This window comes from Protopterus annectens, chromosome 4.part1, assembly GCF_019279795.1.
Source record: "Protopterus annectens isolate FY-2018-M chromosome 4.part1, PAN1.0, whole genome shotgun sequence".
NCBI lineage: Eukaryota > Metazoa > Chordata > Ceratodontiformes > Protopteridae > Protopterus > Protopterus annectens.
Genome location: NC_056734.1, coordinates 1,017,260,006 through 1,017,274,656, shown reverse-complemented (window position 1 = coordinate 1,017,274,656; position 14,651 = coordinate 1,017,260,006). Strand labels below are relative to the sequence as shown.

The 14,651-nt window shown below is 36.2% G+C and overlaps 1 protein-coding gene across 1 annotated transcript in view; it reads left to right on the top strand.

Annotated features, from left to right (window-relative positions):
* LOC122801169 (fetuin-B-like) overlaps positions 1 to 12,695 on the top strand; it is a 150,441-nt gene extending 137,746 nt beyond the window's left edge. Inside the window, exon 7 of the mRNA XM_044070732.1 lies at positions 11,151 to 12,695. Within this exon, the coding sequence (XP_043926667.1) occupies positions 11,151 to 11,834 (684 nt within the window). The 3' untranslated portion in view covers positions 11,835 to 12,695. The remainder of the gene's footprint in view (positions 1 to 11,150) is intronic.
* The last annotated feature ends 1,956 nt before the right edge of the window (positions 12,696 to 14,651 follow it).

Here is a 14,651-nt window from a genome sequence, read left to right as displayed (position 1 = left end):
GACAAGGGAATTGTTGATTAAGCAGCATATTTTATTAGTTAAGGTCTGTAGTGTTTTTGTTAGAGGAAGTGGCAAACAAGGGTAAGCCATACTCAAGCTGTGATAGCAGGACACCTTTCTTAATGGCTGCTCTAGCTGGTGATGAAAAGAACTTAGATATTTTCTGAGCTCAGGAAAGGAAGTAGCTGATTTTAATTCTAAGATTGTGACTATGCTTCTGAAAATTACGAGATTAGTTGACTCAGACACCTAGGTATTTAAATTAATTGGTGGTGTTAAGGTTGGTTGTTGTGCTGGTCAAAAATCTTGAGGGAAATGGGAATGTTGAAAAGTCTTAGGGGTTAAGGAGAAGCTTCTTTGGAGGTGAGCCAGTGATTTATTCTAGAAGGATGGTTTCTAGTTGGGTTTGGATCACGGATGTGCTGAGTTTGATCTGTAGATAACCATCTCATTGGCATACAAGATAAGTTGTAACTGGGGTAGATCAAGTGAAAATTTGTATCAGGGCAAGTATTGATCCCTGCAATGCACCTTAATGAGTGTAAGGAGTCATTCTTAAAGGTAAAGGATCAGGAAGACTTTGAAAAACAATGCAGCTTCATTGCCGATGCCAAAGAATAGTAAGTAAGCTACTATAAGGTAAGGTATTATTGAGTGCTCCACTATGTCAAAGGCTTGGGTCAGGTAAATGAAAATGGCTCCAGTAAGGTTTCTTTTATCCATGCCAGTTAGCATGTCATCAGTTAAAGTCCAGAGTACAGTCAGTGTACTTTTTCCTGCCAAGAAGCCATGCTGCTTGTTGGAGGGCAAAGGATATTTGTCCAGATATGAGGTAAATTGGTTACAAATTAGTTTTTCTTGTATTTTGCTGAGGGTGAATAGAGGTGGGCTGACAGCAGCTGGAAGACAAGGGTTTTGGATCTTTAGGAAAAGATCTGATGAAGGCTGACTTCCAGATTATGGGCATGGTATTAGTTGTGAGACTAAGGTTAAACATATGTTGGGGTGACAATGTAGTCTCTACGGTGATAATTAAACCAAAGGAGCAATTTTTGTGGTACATAGGGAAAGACAGGTGGGATTTGTTCAAGTAATGGAGTAATTTTCATGGCAGTTATTTTAGTGAGAGTATAGGAATTTGTTTAGATATGATGCATCTGGTTTTGTGCCTCTGGATTGCTTGCTAAGTGATATTCTGTAAATTGTAATGTTCTCTGTTTCTGGTTCAGGGATCTTTTTTCCAATTTTCAAAGAGTTTATCTCGGACTTAACCATTAAGGTTTTTAATTCCTCAGTGAGCCCTTCAGTGTTGGTATGTTTAAGTAGTCTGGAAACTATAAGGAAGTGACTTTTCTGAGTTAGGAGACTTTGAGAAAATTAATTAGAAGTGATACTGGGGTCAGTCAGGCAAAGTATGAGTGACCAATCCATGGAAGAGAGTTAGGCTTGCAATTTCGGAAAGTTTCTGGGGAGGCTTGGGTATGGAGGAGTCCAACTTTGGGGGTGTGCTTGATTTTCAGGTTTTGAATGTGAAATATAGAGCAGTGGACATTGACATTTTGTGGGTAAGTGGAGACAGAGGAGATGTTGGAAGGAAGAGAGGTTGTAATGAGGTCTAGGAATGAATGGCGATTTGTTTTAAGATTAGGTCTGGTTGACTCATTTACTAATTGTAGGCATACAGAGTGCCTATTTTCTCGACTCAAAGCATGTTTAGATGAAACAACTGGACTGAAGACTGTTAAATGCATACAACAACACGCATGACCTGCAATGAGAAAGAGCAAAAATTTTACAGAATGATGCCACTGTTATACTAGAACTCTGCAGTCACTGCTGGGGGGATGGAGTCAAAGCAGCTGGAGGACAAGGGTGCAAACCTCTAGAATTCCATCCAAATGTCAGGCTTCTGCCTGTGGTAGGGATCTCTTCAGTGATGATTACTGTAGCAGTAATCTATATGAAGAACACCTGTCTACATTGTTGATGAAGCTGAAGCTGATGATACACTTAAGGCTGAAGGCACCAACCCCATTTTCTTGAGCTACAGCTAATACCAAAAGGATCAGCACAGAACACAAGAAGACCTGACTACCCCAAATAATAGGGATGTTGAGATTGTTGAGTCCAAGACTGAGGGACCAAATGCTGACCCAGCCAAGATTGACAACAACCCTGACAAAGCTGAAGCCAAGACTGACCCTGAATGGTTAACCCCAATCACCAGTCATAGAAACTCCACATACTCACAGTATCAGCAGTAGAACTGTGGACATCACTATTGTTGATGCTGAGGGCCTCAACCCCAAACCTACTATCCTGAAGTTAAGACTTCTTGTATTCAGTATGTTTTGTTAGTAATGAACTGTGTATATCAAAGTCTGCAATTAGTGCCTATTAGTTTAGCTGGTATAAATTAATACATGCCTTCTGGTACAGTTGTAGACATCATAGATGCACAAACACACACACACACACACACACACACACACACACACACACACACACACACACACACACACACACGTACATTCATTCATGCGCACTCATACACACATTTCTGGTAATGTTATTCGAAAAACAATTCTATAGGGTATCTGTTTCTTGTTTTCCTGCTGTATATATCTTGTTGGCCCTGCTGCCAAAAGTATCACACACATTTATTTAATCTGAACATGTACTTGAAGTACAGCATTCTCCTGCTGGAACTAAAGGTATTAAAATAACCACTATGTTTACTGCAGTATGTCAGCCTTTAGAAAAGTATAAGAAGGTGAACATGACCCGTTCATTGTTCATGGTTGCTACAAGTCTAATTACCATTCATTCTGAACAACCTGCTTTTTGACATCACAAAGTATTTAAGTACATATATAGCAGTGGTTCAATCTGCTGGAAATGTGAAAAATGTTTCTCGTGAATGATTATTCCATGTCAAGTTTATTTATTCTTCCTCTAAAAGTAATAACATGGATATTTTAAAATGCTGTTAGATTTTACATTTCAGAGCCAATGTAACAATGAGAAGGAACTTGGGGAGATGGGACCTGTTATGGTACATTAATGATAGAAGTATTTATGTATTCCGTGATCTTTACTTTGCATGGATTATGGTATTATATAACTGCACCATATTCCTCAAGGGAAGCACCTTGCTTTTCCGATTTCATCAAGCTTGCAATACTGTACATCTGAGAAAGTACAGCTGTGTGTCATGGCAGTAAATCGCCAAACCATTAACTTACCTGAAACTATATTCCTTCTATTGGCCTGTATTCAGGCAGAATTCCACGAGTCAGTCTTGGGACAGTGGACTTTCTTGTTTCTTGAAGATGAGAGTGGTAAATCATATTTATGAAATGCAAAACTCAGGGCTTTCCTTTCCTTAGTGGTGCTAAAAAAAATTCTACAGGATACCTGTTTCTTGTTTTCCTGATATATATATATATATATATATATATATATATATATATATATATATATATATATATATATATATATATCTTGTTGGTCCTGCTGCCATAGACATCACACACATGTGTGTAGAGGAAACACAGACTATACAGATTACCTTGTTGCCACACTGCAGGTTCAGTGGATTGGCTTTGCAGTTTTTTGCTTTCGGTGGACTATTCTTTGAACAGCCAACTTTAATCCAATCGGCCCTTCCACCATGGAATGTGGCTACAATCAGCATTTTATGTTAAAATGTTTGAATTCAAGCAAAGACACATTCCAAAATTAGTTAAGCCTTGCTGCATAAATAAAAAAATCTCACTTGTATTAATAAATGCAATAATAAAACATAATAATAAAACATATCAGCTCACTCTAGAAACTATTGCTAATAAATAAAAATCAGACAAAACTGCATGTGTGTGCATCCATTCTCAGCAATAATCAACATCTAGAAGTGAAATGGAAACAGGAAGCTTTTGATAACAGTGTCATAGCAAATAATATGGCAGCATACTTGAATCAATTCTCAATAATAAAACCAGCAAAAAAAAAAAAAACAAAAACAGAGCACACACATACATGGTTAATTAACACAGCAATAGTGACCATAGCCCTAAAAGACTAAGGCCTAGTTAGTCCACTGACTCCACTCAGAAATGTGTTACATTTACTATTAAAAGGAACAATGCAGATCCTAGCATTAAGAAAAGGAAAAATTGCTAGCATGTTAACAAGTCTGCCTTGTTTTCCTTACATGAGCAAAAGTGCCAAATGAAAGTATTGTATGAATGTGCAAGTTGGCAATCACAGGATTATGAGTTACATAGTGCTGAAAAACTTTTGCTTTGAAGGAGGTAAGCACTCCACGATAGACACACACAAATACACACACACACACACACACACACACACACATATATATATATATATATATATATATATATATATATATATATATATATATATATATATAAGATTATAAGATGCATGGCAAAATCCCTGTTGAAGAACAATGCAGTGGCACACATCTAATGATCTGCACATCTAGTATTACAAGCCTCTCACATACCTGTACTGTCATACATACTTGTCACTAAATTCCTTTCTGTTGGGCAGACTTTTCCAATAGCACACCCAAATGAAACCATAACTAAATTAATAAACAAGTTTGCATGATTGCAACAAGCCATACAGTAGAGCAGAGGCAAATCCTGGCCCAGTTCTGGATTTACAAATGAGTCTGTAAAGCTTTGTAAATGACCAAACACAAGTACAAACCATACATTCAAAAATATCCTTAGCTGAAACATGGTTAGTAAAAGCAACAAATATGACCACAGCTGTCCACTAACTCCACTCAGAAACTTGTATTTACTATTAAAAGGAACAATGCAGATGTTAGCAATTTAAAAAGTGTTAGCTTCATAACTACTCTGCCTTTTTTCACTTACATGAGCAAAAGTACCAAATGAATGTATTGCTAGATTATACTCAATCCCCTAAGGATAACATTTCAGCTGGGTTCCATATCAAAAGGGTAAGACTCATAACTGAATCCCTCTCTGTGGTATCTTTGAGTGATACTCTTACTTTGAGGTACAGTGATCTGTTTATATAAGTAGTGTGGATATGTAGTCTCCACATTAGGTGGTACATGCTGATGAAGACCCCTGCAAAAACCTCTAATATCATCTGACCCATTTTCAACATTATGGTATTTGCTTGCCAAGCTTACATTATTTTTCATAGCTGAAACACTTGCAATTACAGCTGTTAGCAGTTCTGACAGGGAGCTGGCCAAATGGCATTTAACACTTAACAATACAAGTGGTTGTAATAAGTGCAGTTGCCAAAGAAAGTACAGTCAATCTCAAATTATTTAAAGTAAGGCCTCTGTCAAATCTTTTAAGTGTTAAATGCTATTTGGACAGTCAGAGATACCACAATGTCAGACTTAGTGTATATGTGTACATATATATATATATATATATATATATATATATATATATATATATATATATATATATATATATATATATATACACACACACAGACACACACACACAGATATATATATATATATATCTTTAGATAGATAGATACATATATTATGCATTATATATATGATATATATATATATATATATATATATATATATATATATATATATATATATATATACATAGTGTGTGTGTGTGTGTGTGTCTAAGTATATATATATATATATATATATATATATATATATATATATATATATATATATATATATACAGAGAGAGAGACAGAATATCTTTTTCATAGTGTTAGTGTCATTATTTTGAAGATCACAGTTGAGGTCCCAAGACGTACAACAGGAACCCATTTGGACCATCTGGGTATGGGACCGGCTAAACAATATTTTTGTATGAATGTGCAAATTGGCAATCAGAGGATTAAGAGTTACAAAATGCTGAAAAACTTCTGTTTTGAAAGATGTAAGCCCCCCACACCCCAACACCAATGCTAAGATAACCAGACAGAAGAAAAAGGGCAAGTACTTCATTTTTTGAGAAAAGCCAAGTCTGTATCACTTTTATAAGATGGGAAAATTGCAATTTCACAACACCTTACTGAAGAAGAGTTCCTGGAACAGCATCTCTTCCATACATTTGATTAATGATATGCACATTCATTTTATTGATCTTTGACAAAAGTCTCTGCTTAACCACTGACTCTTGTAAGTTTATTCTTAATCTGCTGATGTCTTTAAACTGCTGTAATGTTGTTATAATCTTCTGGCAGACAGTTTCTATCCTGTTTCTTTTCTTTAGCGTTTAAGTATATGCAGCTTTAAAATTTCATGCAACTGTGATGAACCTTCGTATCTTTGGGAGCTATTCTTCCCAACCCTACATTAAAAATAGGCCTCAAACCCAGTGGACATTCCTGGTAATCAAAAGATTAATAAAACTGGTATTATATTTGCTACTTTTCAAATATTGAGAGTATCTATTGTTATGCGTTCAGCAGCGAGTAAACATGGTCCTGTAAACAATCAGCATGGTCACCTCCATGTCATGCTTTCTTACTGTGGAAAAGCTTTCAGGCATATCAGACATGGGGAAGAATGTTGGTCTGTTTGCTTTTTCAGAAGAGTAGTTTTGGTGTGACTTGGAACATTTTTTTTTTCTGACATAAAATGAGCCTGTGCTGTGATTTGCAACTTTTATCCATCCATTTACTATAGCTTTTGCATACTTCAGTTTCCATGGTATTTTTTTCTCAAGTACATTGTCAGTACAATACCTAGTGATCATGAATTTCACTGATATAATTAGTCCCAAAAGTAACAGTTGGAACCATTTTGAAGCACATACACGTAATTATTTTATACGAAACTGAATCTATCCTTATGAACTAAATTTTGATATTGGTTAACAAATCTGAAATACATAGCAGTGATCATCCCACAATATTATTTATTTATTTGTGTTTACAGGATAGAGGCCCTGGAGGAAAGGTTCCAGTGCAAAAATACAATTTACAATTAATTATTTCATTTGTCAAGAGTTATAAAACAATACAGAGTCAATGAAAGATAGCACAAAGTGTAAAAGAAAAATGTATTATATACTGCTGTATGATTTTAAAACAGCAATGCAATATGATGACATTTTGTGATAATATCTTAAAACACTGAAATGATGATGTGATTATAGTAAGTTACAAGGGAAAAAAATAAAAGGAGTATTCATTACAGTACATCAACTTTTGAAACTAGCTGTGCTGTGGTTGGTAGGCTGGTATTAGAAAAGGGGGGTGAGGTGAGAAAAGTAAAAAAAGTCAGAAAAAAAAGCAGGAACAATAAGTAAGACATACTTAGGAAAAAAGGAAAACAAACTAGGTTAGAGACAAGGAGTGTTACAGGTGAGAGAAGGAGGTGTTTAAAGAAAGGCAGACTGTATAAGGATGTCTTGTGAAAAAAGTAGACAGGTGAAAAATCCAAAGTGAAATAAAGAGATGTATAGTGGAATTCTCATGATGTATGACCTTAGATTCTATTAGAATTAATAGTTCATGAGTTCTAACTTTTAGTATGATTTAAGCTAAGTTGGTTTAACCAGAACATGTAATATTAAACTCAGTCATGTAAATAAGTGTGAGTGGCTATGGAACAAATTAATATAATTAAGGGTTACATAACAATGAGACATAACCTGAAGGTGTCTATATTGCTGTATGACACAGTGTTATGCAAATATACATACAATACTATGTACAGTGTTAAGCATATATACAGTACTATGTGCGATTCAGAGTCATTATAGAAATAAGGATAGCAATCTGGAAGTCAGTGCAAAGAAAATTACAATTAATATGATACCAGGATGGGAACTAGACAGTGAAAAAGGTGAACTCACCATCTTATTAGGAGTCAAGTGCTGCAATGGAGCTATGAAGCAAAACTATAGAGGGAGTTAGACAGAATATTCAGCTGGTATTAAGAAAGTTTATTTTACAGAAAAGACAGGAAAACTGATTATCCCTAGTTGAAAAAAGATTAAGGTAACTTTGTTGAGTAGAAGTCAATGTTGGGAGTCTTAGTGGTATATTGTTTACTCTCACTCAGTGTTAATTTTCTTAATATTACCTCTTTATAATGATCATATCTACAGGAATTTATCTCAGTAAATCTCTTTGCCTTCATCTTGTTTAAGCAGTGCAAGTTCAATACAAGTGGCTGATGTTATAGTCAGACCTAATCAGAAACTCCGCAGGTTTTATTAGGCAAGTGCATTCCTTACACTCAGTGCCTGAAAATCCAAAGCCAAGATGTACCTGTTGCACTCATTCCACCATAGGTTCATAAGGCAATACTAGGCAATTTGCCCAGTAGACCATTTTGGACCTAACCATTGCTGTTCCAACTACTACTTATTGCCCATTCTCTGTGGGAAATATTGATCCTGCCAACAGATTTTGTTTGTATTATGATATAGATTTGTGCCTTTGGAAGAGTTGTTTGTGTGGTACCAGCTTTTCAAGTACACAAGAGATGAATTAGAGCAAACTTGCTTGCTGTCCTGTATGCCAGGCAGAGGTTGCTACACAGAAATTTATGAGAGTCAAAATAGAGAGATGGGTCTTAAGTAACTCTGTGTAATTTAAGGAGCTAATAACTGAAATGTTATTAGGAAGGAAATATTGATTTTTTCATTTGGGTTCTATGGCTGAAGATGTACATGACAAAGTGGGCATTATATTCGTCTGAGCCTGATAATGGAGTATAGATGGATAATAACTTCTCCTGACCTGGAGGAAACGCTTTTAATAACTACCTGGGCTAAATAAAAGGATTTTCCAATGAAAGTCAATACATGGGGGCGGGGGGTCAAAGAAGAGTTCATTGTCCTTGAATTTGCCCATGTGTTTAAGGACAACATCTGTTTGTGGGGGGGTGTTGTTTATCTGGTAGGAGGGGTGTTCTTGCTTCCTATAGTTCTTCATCCTGATAATATGGGTTTGTAGAGGGTAGCCCTTTATAAAGGATAATGTTGTCTACAGTTCTGTTTGAAATCATCAGAAAACATACTTATGAGCTAGATACTCCTAATGCTGAGCTTGACATCAGAAAACTAGATGCCAAAGGCTAATAATACCAGTATGGAACCCTCAGAGATGCCATTAGTGACAAGTCTTAGAGGAAAGTATGAATTCTACTGATTGAAGGGGTTGTGTCCACAACCCAGTTAGGTAGCTAACTGGATATATAGGAGTTTATTTTCAACTGTAAAGGCTTTTCTATAATGCCAGAATGTAAAACAGTATCCAAATACTTAGCCAGATGCAGGTAGGTATGCCACAAGGTGATGTAGATGTCTTTAGATGTAAAAACCTTATTGATAGACAGATGAGTGTATTTGTCAGCAGCAGTGACTTTCAAAAACACTCTTACTTTTTAAAAGTCACTAATTTGACATCTATCAATAAAGGTTTTAGATATAAAGAAGTCTACTACACTTTATTTCTCAGGACCAAAGGAGGGTCAAACTTGGAGAAACTAGTGGTGTTCTTTATCCTATGGGAAGGCTAGTACGCATTCTCAAATAATGCATATTTTTGGTGACTCTTGATATCTTGTCCATGTTAGAAACATCTAGAATAAATGTCTCTACAAACTGAGATCTGCCCAGGAGAAGAAAGCCTTAAAGATTTCAGTAAAATCCCTGTTTCAGACCAATTGGTACTGTAATCCTTCCATTACAATTCCACTTCCCAGAATACTCTATTAGACACCATAATGGTCTCCTGCCACACAGACCTCCTTATTAGCTAACTGTGAGTAAAAACTCTTTCCCTAATCTTGTCCCATCAAGCTGAAACACTCTACCAGTGGAATTACGACAAAAAGGTAACTTGCCACAAATTTGTAATCAACTAAAATCTGACCTACTTGAGCATTCCAAATGTACCTGCTTCAATGATAACATTTAATGGATACTTATATAAGTTGAGTCTTTCTTAACCAAAAATCATACTCTGCCTTCTCACTTGTAAAGATTTCTTATAAGCATTTTTACTTCAGCTGATATAAAGACTATTTAAGCAACAACCAACAACGTCAGCATGGTATATTGAAGATTTACCCATGGTTGGCATGGTTTAATCATGCGGGCGAAGCCCAAGTGATTAAATAAAGCCAACCATCATTAAATTTCAATATACCACAACCACAGTGTCGGTTATTGTTATTATACAATGACATTATTTAAAAAAAAATATTTACTTTTCTTAAATAATGTCTTTGTATAATGCCTCCATGCTGCCCTACTGGACTTTTCTGGTATCCTGTTGCTTTTTTTTTTTTTTTAATGGAAAATAAAAAACAAATCGGGAGACTTTTTACATTCAGGAGAGCCGGGGCAGACAAAATAAAAGGATAATCAGGTACGTTTCTTTAGTTTTGCAGAAAGTACCTCATTATCCTCTTATTTTTGTCTGCACCGTCTCCATCATTCATTTCAGATCTTCCGTTTTCTTTTTTTTTGTGCAAAAAAAAAGAAAGAAAAGTAAAAAAAAAAGCTATACTAATAGGAAAAACTCCGGGCGACCGGACCTTTTTCCATTAGTATATTCTCGGATTTACAAAGGGCACGCTGGTTGGGCTGGCCAACAGCGTGCTTGTTTTTGAATATTAATGGCTAGTCACTGTATAATTTCTTTTTACATTTTATTTAATTTTGTCATCACATATAAATATCTCCTGTCTATGTCAAGTCAACTTTGTCCAGAAGAATTTATGCAAGCATGTTTTTAGGTAACTACTTTCAATTTATCTCTGCTTAAATTATGCCTAACTTGTTGCAGCTTTTCTTTATGCTTGTAATAGCATTTTAGTCTGGCATGTGACTAAAAAGTGTCTACTGACTAGTCCACTTTCTTGGTTAGCAAACTAATAAATAAATAAATGGGTCTTCCAGCTAGGCAATCTCAGTTACCAAATGCAAACAGACAAACAGAGAAACAAATAAAGTTGAATGAATGAGTTAGTTAATTAATTAGTAGCTGCAACATCTAGGTGAATTCAACACTATTTTTCTTTTTCTTTTAAATTATTTGTAAGAGTATATCTCCATGTGGTCACAACTTACAAAAGCTGTAAACATCTTTTGAATATTACCCTGTTTCACTTTTTTTATCATTCATATTAGGATGAAGACCCAGATACAGAATGTGAATGCGGTCGCCCATTCCTACGTGAACATCACGACCACAAAGAAGATAAAGACCATCACCATGAGGGAAGACATGAGCATCATCATGGGAAAGAAGATGGACATCACCACAAACAGCATGACAGGGATTCTCATCAGAAAGGATGTGGACATCATCATGGCCATGGCCATGGCCACAGGAAACATGGACAGCATGATGGTGATAAGCATCACCCTCATGAGCATAATCACGACCATCCTCATGGACACGGACCTGATCATGGGGAAGGACCTGGAAAAAATCATGGTGAGCAGCACGAACATGGCTGTAGTCATGACCATCATGACAGAAACCATGGAAGGCATCAGCATGGCCAAGGACATCACCACTCTCATGGACATGGACACCACCATCACATGCACCCTCATCATCATCATCGTCATCATCACTGTTGTCCACCTGAAGTTAGTTATGTTCCTCCAACTCATTTACCAGGCAATCATGAATCTCCATCAGTGGGTAGAGATGGTCCACCTCCACGAAGGCCTGATAATGCACCTCGTATTTTTCCTTTCCCAGATAAGCCTTCAGCAGTAGGCTGTCCAGGGAAACCAGCAAATGAAATGCTAGAGATGCTACAGCTATTTTCTGACACACCTGCAACTGCAAGTCCAAAATAAATGGGACAAGATCATTCACTGACTTGGATCTAGTTGAATCAGAATTAGTTGACAACATTATACGATATCATAGTTACCAAAAAATTTTACTGAGTCATAGTTCCCTGAATTGAAGGTAAATGGTGTGCATGTACCTGCTCTGTGGACATGACAAACAAAAGTGATATCTGTGCAGTTCATGCAGTGATACATTGCATAGAAAGTCTGCATGACTGAGAGACTTATGAGTTGAATGTGTGAGATCATGTGATCTAGTTAATGGTCAAAAGTAAAAAGTACAACATTTTGGTGTGTGTGTGTGTGTGTGTGTGTGTGTGTGTGTGTGTGTGTGTGTGTGTGTGTGTGTGTGTGCGTGTGTGTGTGTGTGAAAGTAATAGTAGAAAATCAATTACTCAGTGGTGAAACTGTTGAGATGAGTTCACTCATCACTGGTATATGGCAGAATCACCACTGAAAATATATAAACGGACAACAGTCCTACAATATTTAGATTGTATATTTTTATGGAAATTTAAATATGCGTTTTATCTGATGATTTGTTTTGAATGCATAGGTTTCTGGAACTTTTAGTTCTAACCATGTTCAGGGAACTGAATATTCAATAAAATGCTTGTGATTTTATTCTTTTCAGTTAAATGTGATCTAAGTGTGTTAAACTGACTGAATTTTCCTAACCCTTATATAAAGGGAAATGTACCAGTTATGTAGGTATTTGCTAAACAGAATGTATGAATAATTTCCAAATTATAATTTTAAAACAGCATTACTACAATGATGCCTTTTCATGCTTACTGTGGTATTACTAACATGCAGTTTTCTGGCACTGCCGCAGTAATTTTAATAAACACAATTGAACTGTAACAAAGATATTAAAATGTGTTGTACATCATCAGTGAACAGAACAACAGTTTCATAACATCGACTTGTTTAGGCTTAATGTAGCTCCTCTAAAAATAAATGAGTTACCACATTATAAATGTTCAGTTTAAGGGATACAGGTTTTAGACAGCCTTAGACTACTTTCTGTCAATGGCATTTCAGAACATGGAAAGTAATGTGCTTGAAAGAGACTTTGCCATATGCACTGGTTTAATTAAAAACTGTAAAGGCATAATTTTCTCTGTGTTTAGTAAACTGCAAAATCCCCAACGTCCCTCCCGCACAGGACTGCAGTACCCTGTACTCCAGCTCACTGTACCACAGGTTAAGGAACGCAACAATGGCTGTCAACTAAGCAGACAACATAGTGATGATAATCTTTTAACAGACTTCTTTCATAGAATTTCGTCATACACTGTAGTAGTGAAAGCTGGCTTGTTAGCCTGCACTCTGTCCCCCTTTCTGCATAGTTTACAGTTTACAAAATGTATACTGTTAAAGCACAGATTTTGTTTGCAATGTTTACCATACGACCACTTAATATTTCTGTATTTCTGAATGATACCTGATACATCTTTTTTTGGAAAGACACACAATGGTTCCCCATTGTAACCGGCAAAGGAAAACTACACCCAGCCAAACAGTACTTCCATCTGTGACTGCTAAAAATTAAAGACTTGTTTGAAAAATGGGAACAAACTATTAATTTCTCTAAATTGCAATTTTGTTTTTAATTCAAATGGATAGAACAAGTTGCATTTTGCTATCTTCACTCTAATTAGAAAGGCCTGGATTAGAATCTATCATCCATGTCATATACTTAATAATTTTAAGACAACATCAAGTATGTTACAATGTCAATGGATCTCACATTGCTATATCACCAGAAAACATTACATTTATTGTTAGATCATCAGAAAATGTCTCCCCACTCTCTGGAAAATTGCTCACATCATACCCCTACACAAAGGAGGTCCTTCCACCGACTTCTCTTACTATCGGCCCATAGCAATCCTATCCCCTCTATCAAAAATCCTTGAAAGTTGTGATCACATCCAAATACTTAACCATCTCCTAGACAATAAATTACTGACAAATACTCAGTACGATTTTTGCCCTACCAAAGTACTACCACAGCCCTCATTACCTTCACTAACACCATCAGTCAACTTAGAAATAAAGGTGAGCTGGTATCAGCAATCTTTTTAGACTTATCAAAAGCCTTCGATACAGTGTCTCATAAAAAACTGCTGACAGCCTTGTCTAAACTGAACCTAAGCTACTCCACTCTAGAATGGTTTCAGAACTACCTCATAGATTGGCAACAAACAGTACGGTGGAACAAAGCTCTTTCTCCCTTACTACCAGTGACTATGGGCGTGTCTCAAGGGTCTGTTCTTGGCCCCCTCCTTTTTAACCTGTTTACAAATAATCTCCATAATGCTACAACTCTAGCCACCCTTATACAGTATGCTGATGACTCCATTGTCATATGTCCTGCCCCAACTCTATCTGAACTACAGAACTTAACCCAAACATCCTTCAATGCTATTGAATCATGGTTGGCAAATGCCCGATTAATCCTGAACCCAAATAAAACTAAACTCATGATTTTCCACTCCATTAAATTCAAACTCCAATCCACTTACTTCAACATCACATCCAGTAATAAGACTTTGATTGAACCAGTACCATCCACCCAACTTCTCGGTGCTGTTATTGATCAAAATCTGAAGTTCAACTTACATATTGCCCAGACTGTAAAAAAAGTACACAAGAAAATAGGTACCTTATACAGATGCTAAAACTACCTAACCACAAACTCCAGAATAACCACAGCCAGAACTCATCTTCTGTCAACTTTATTATATGCTTCACCCATCTTTACCAACTACTCCAAATCAAACCTAAGCAAGCTAGATGCCTGCTATAATAAGA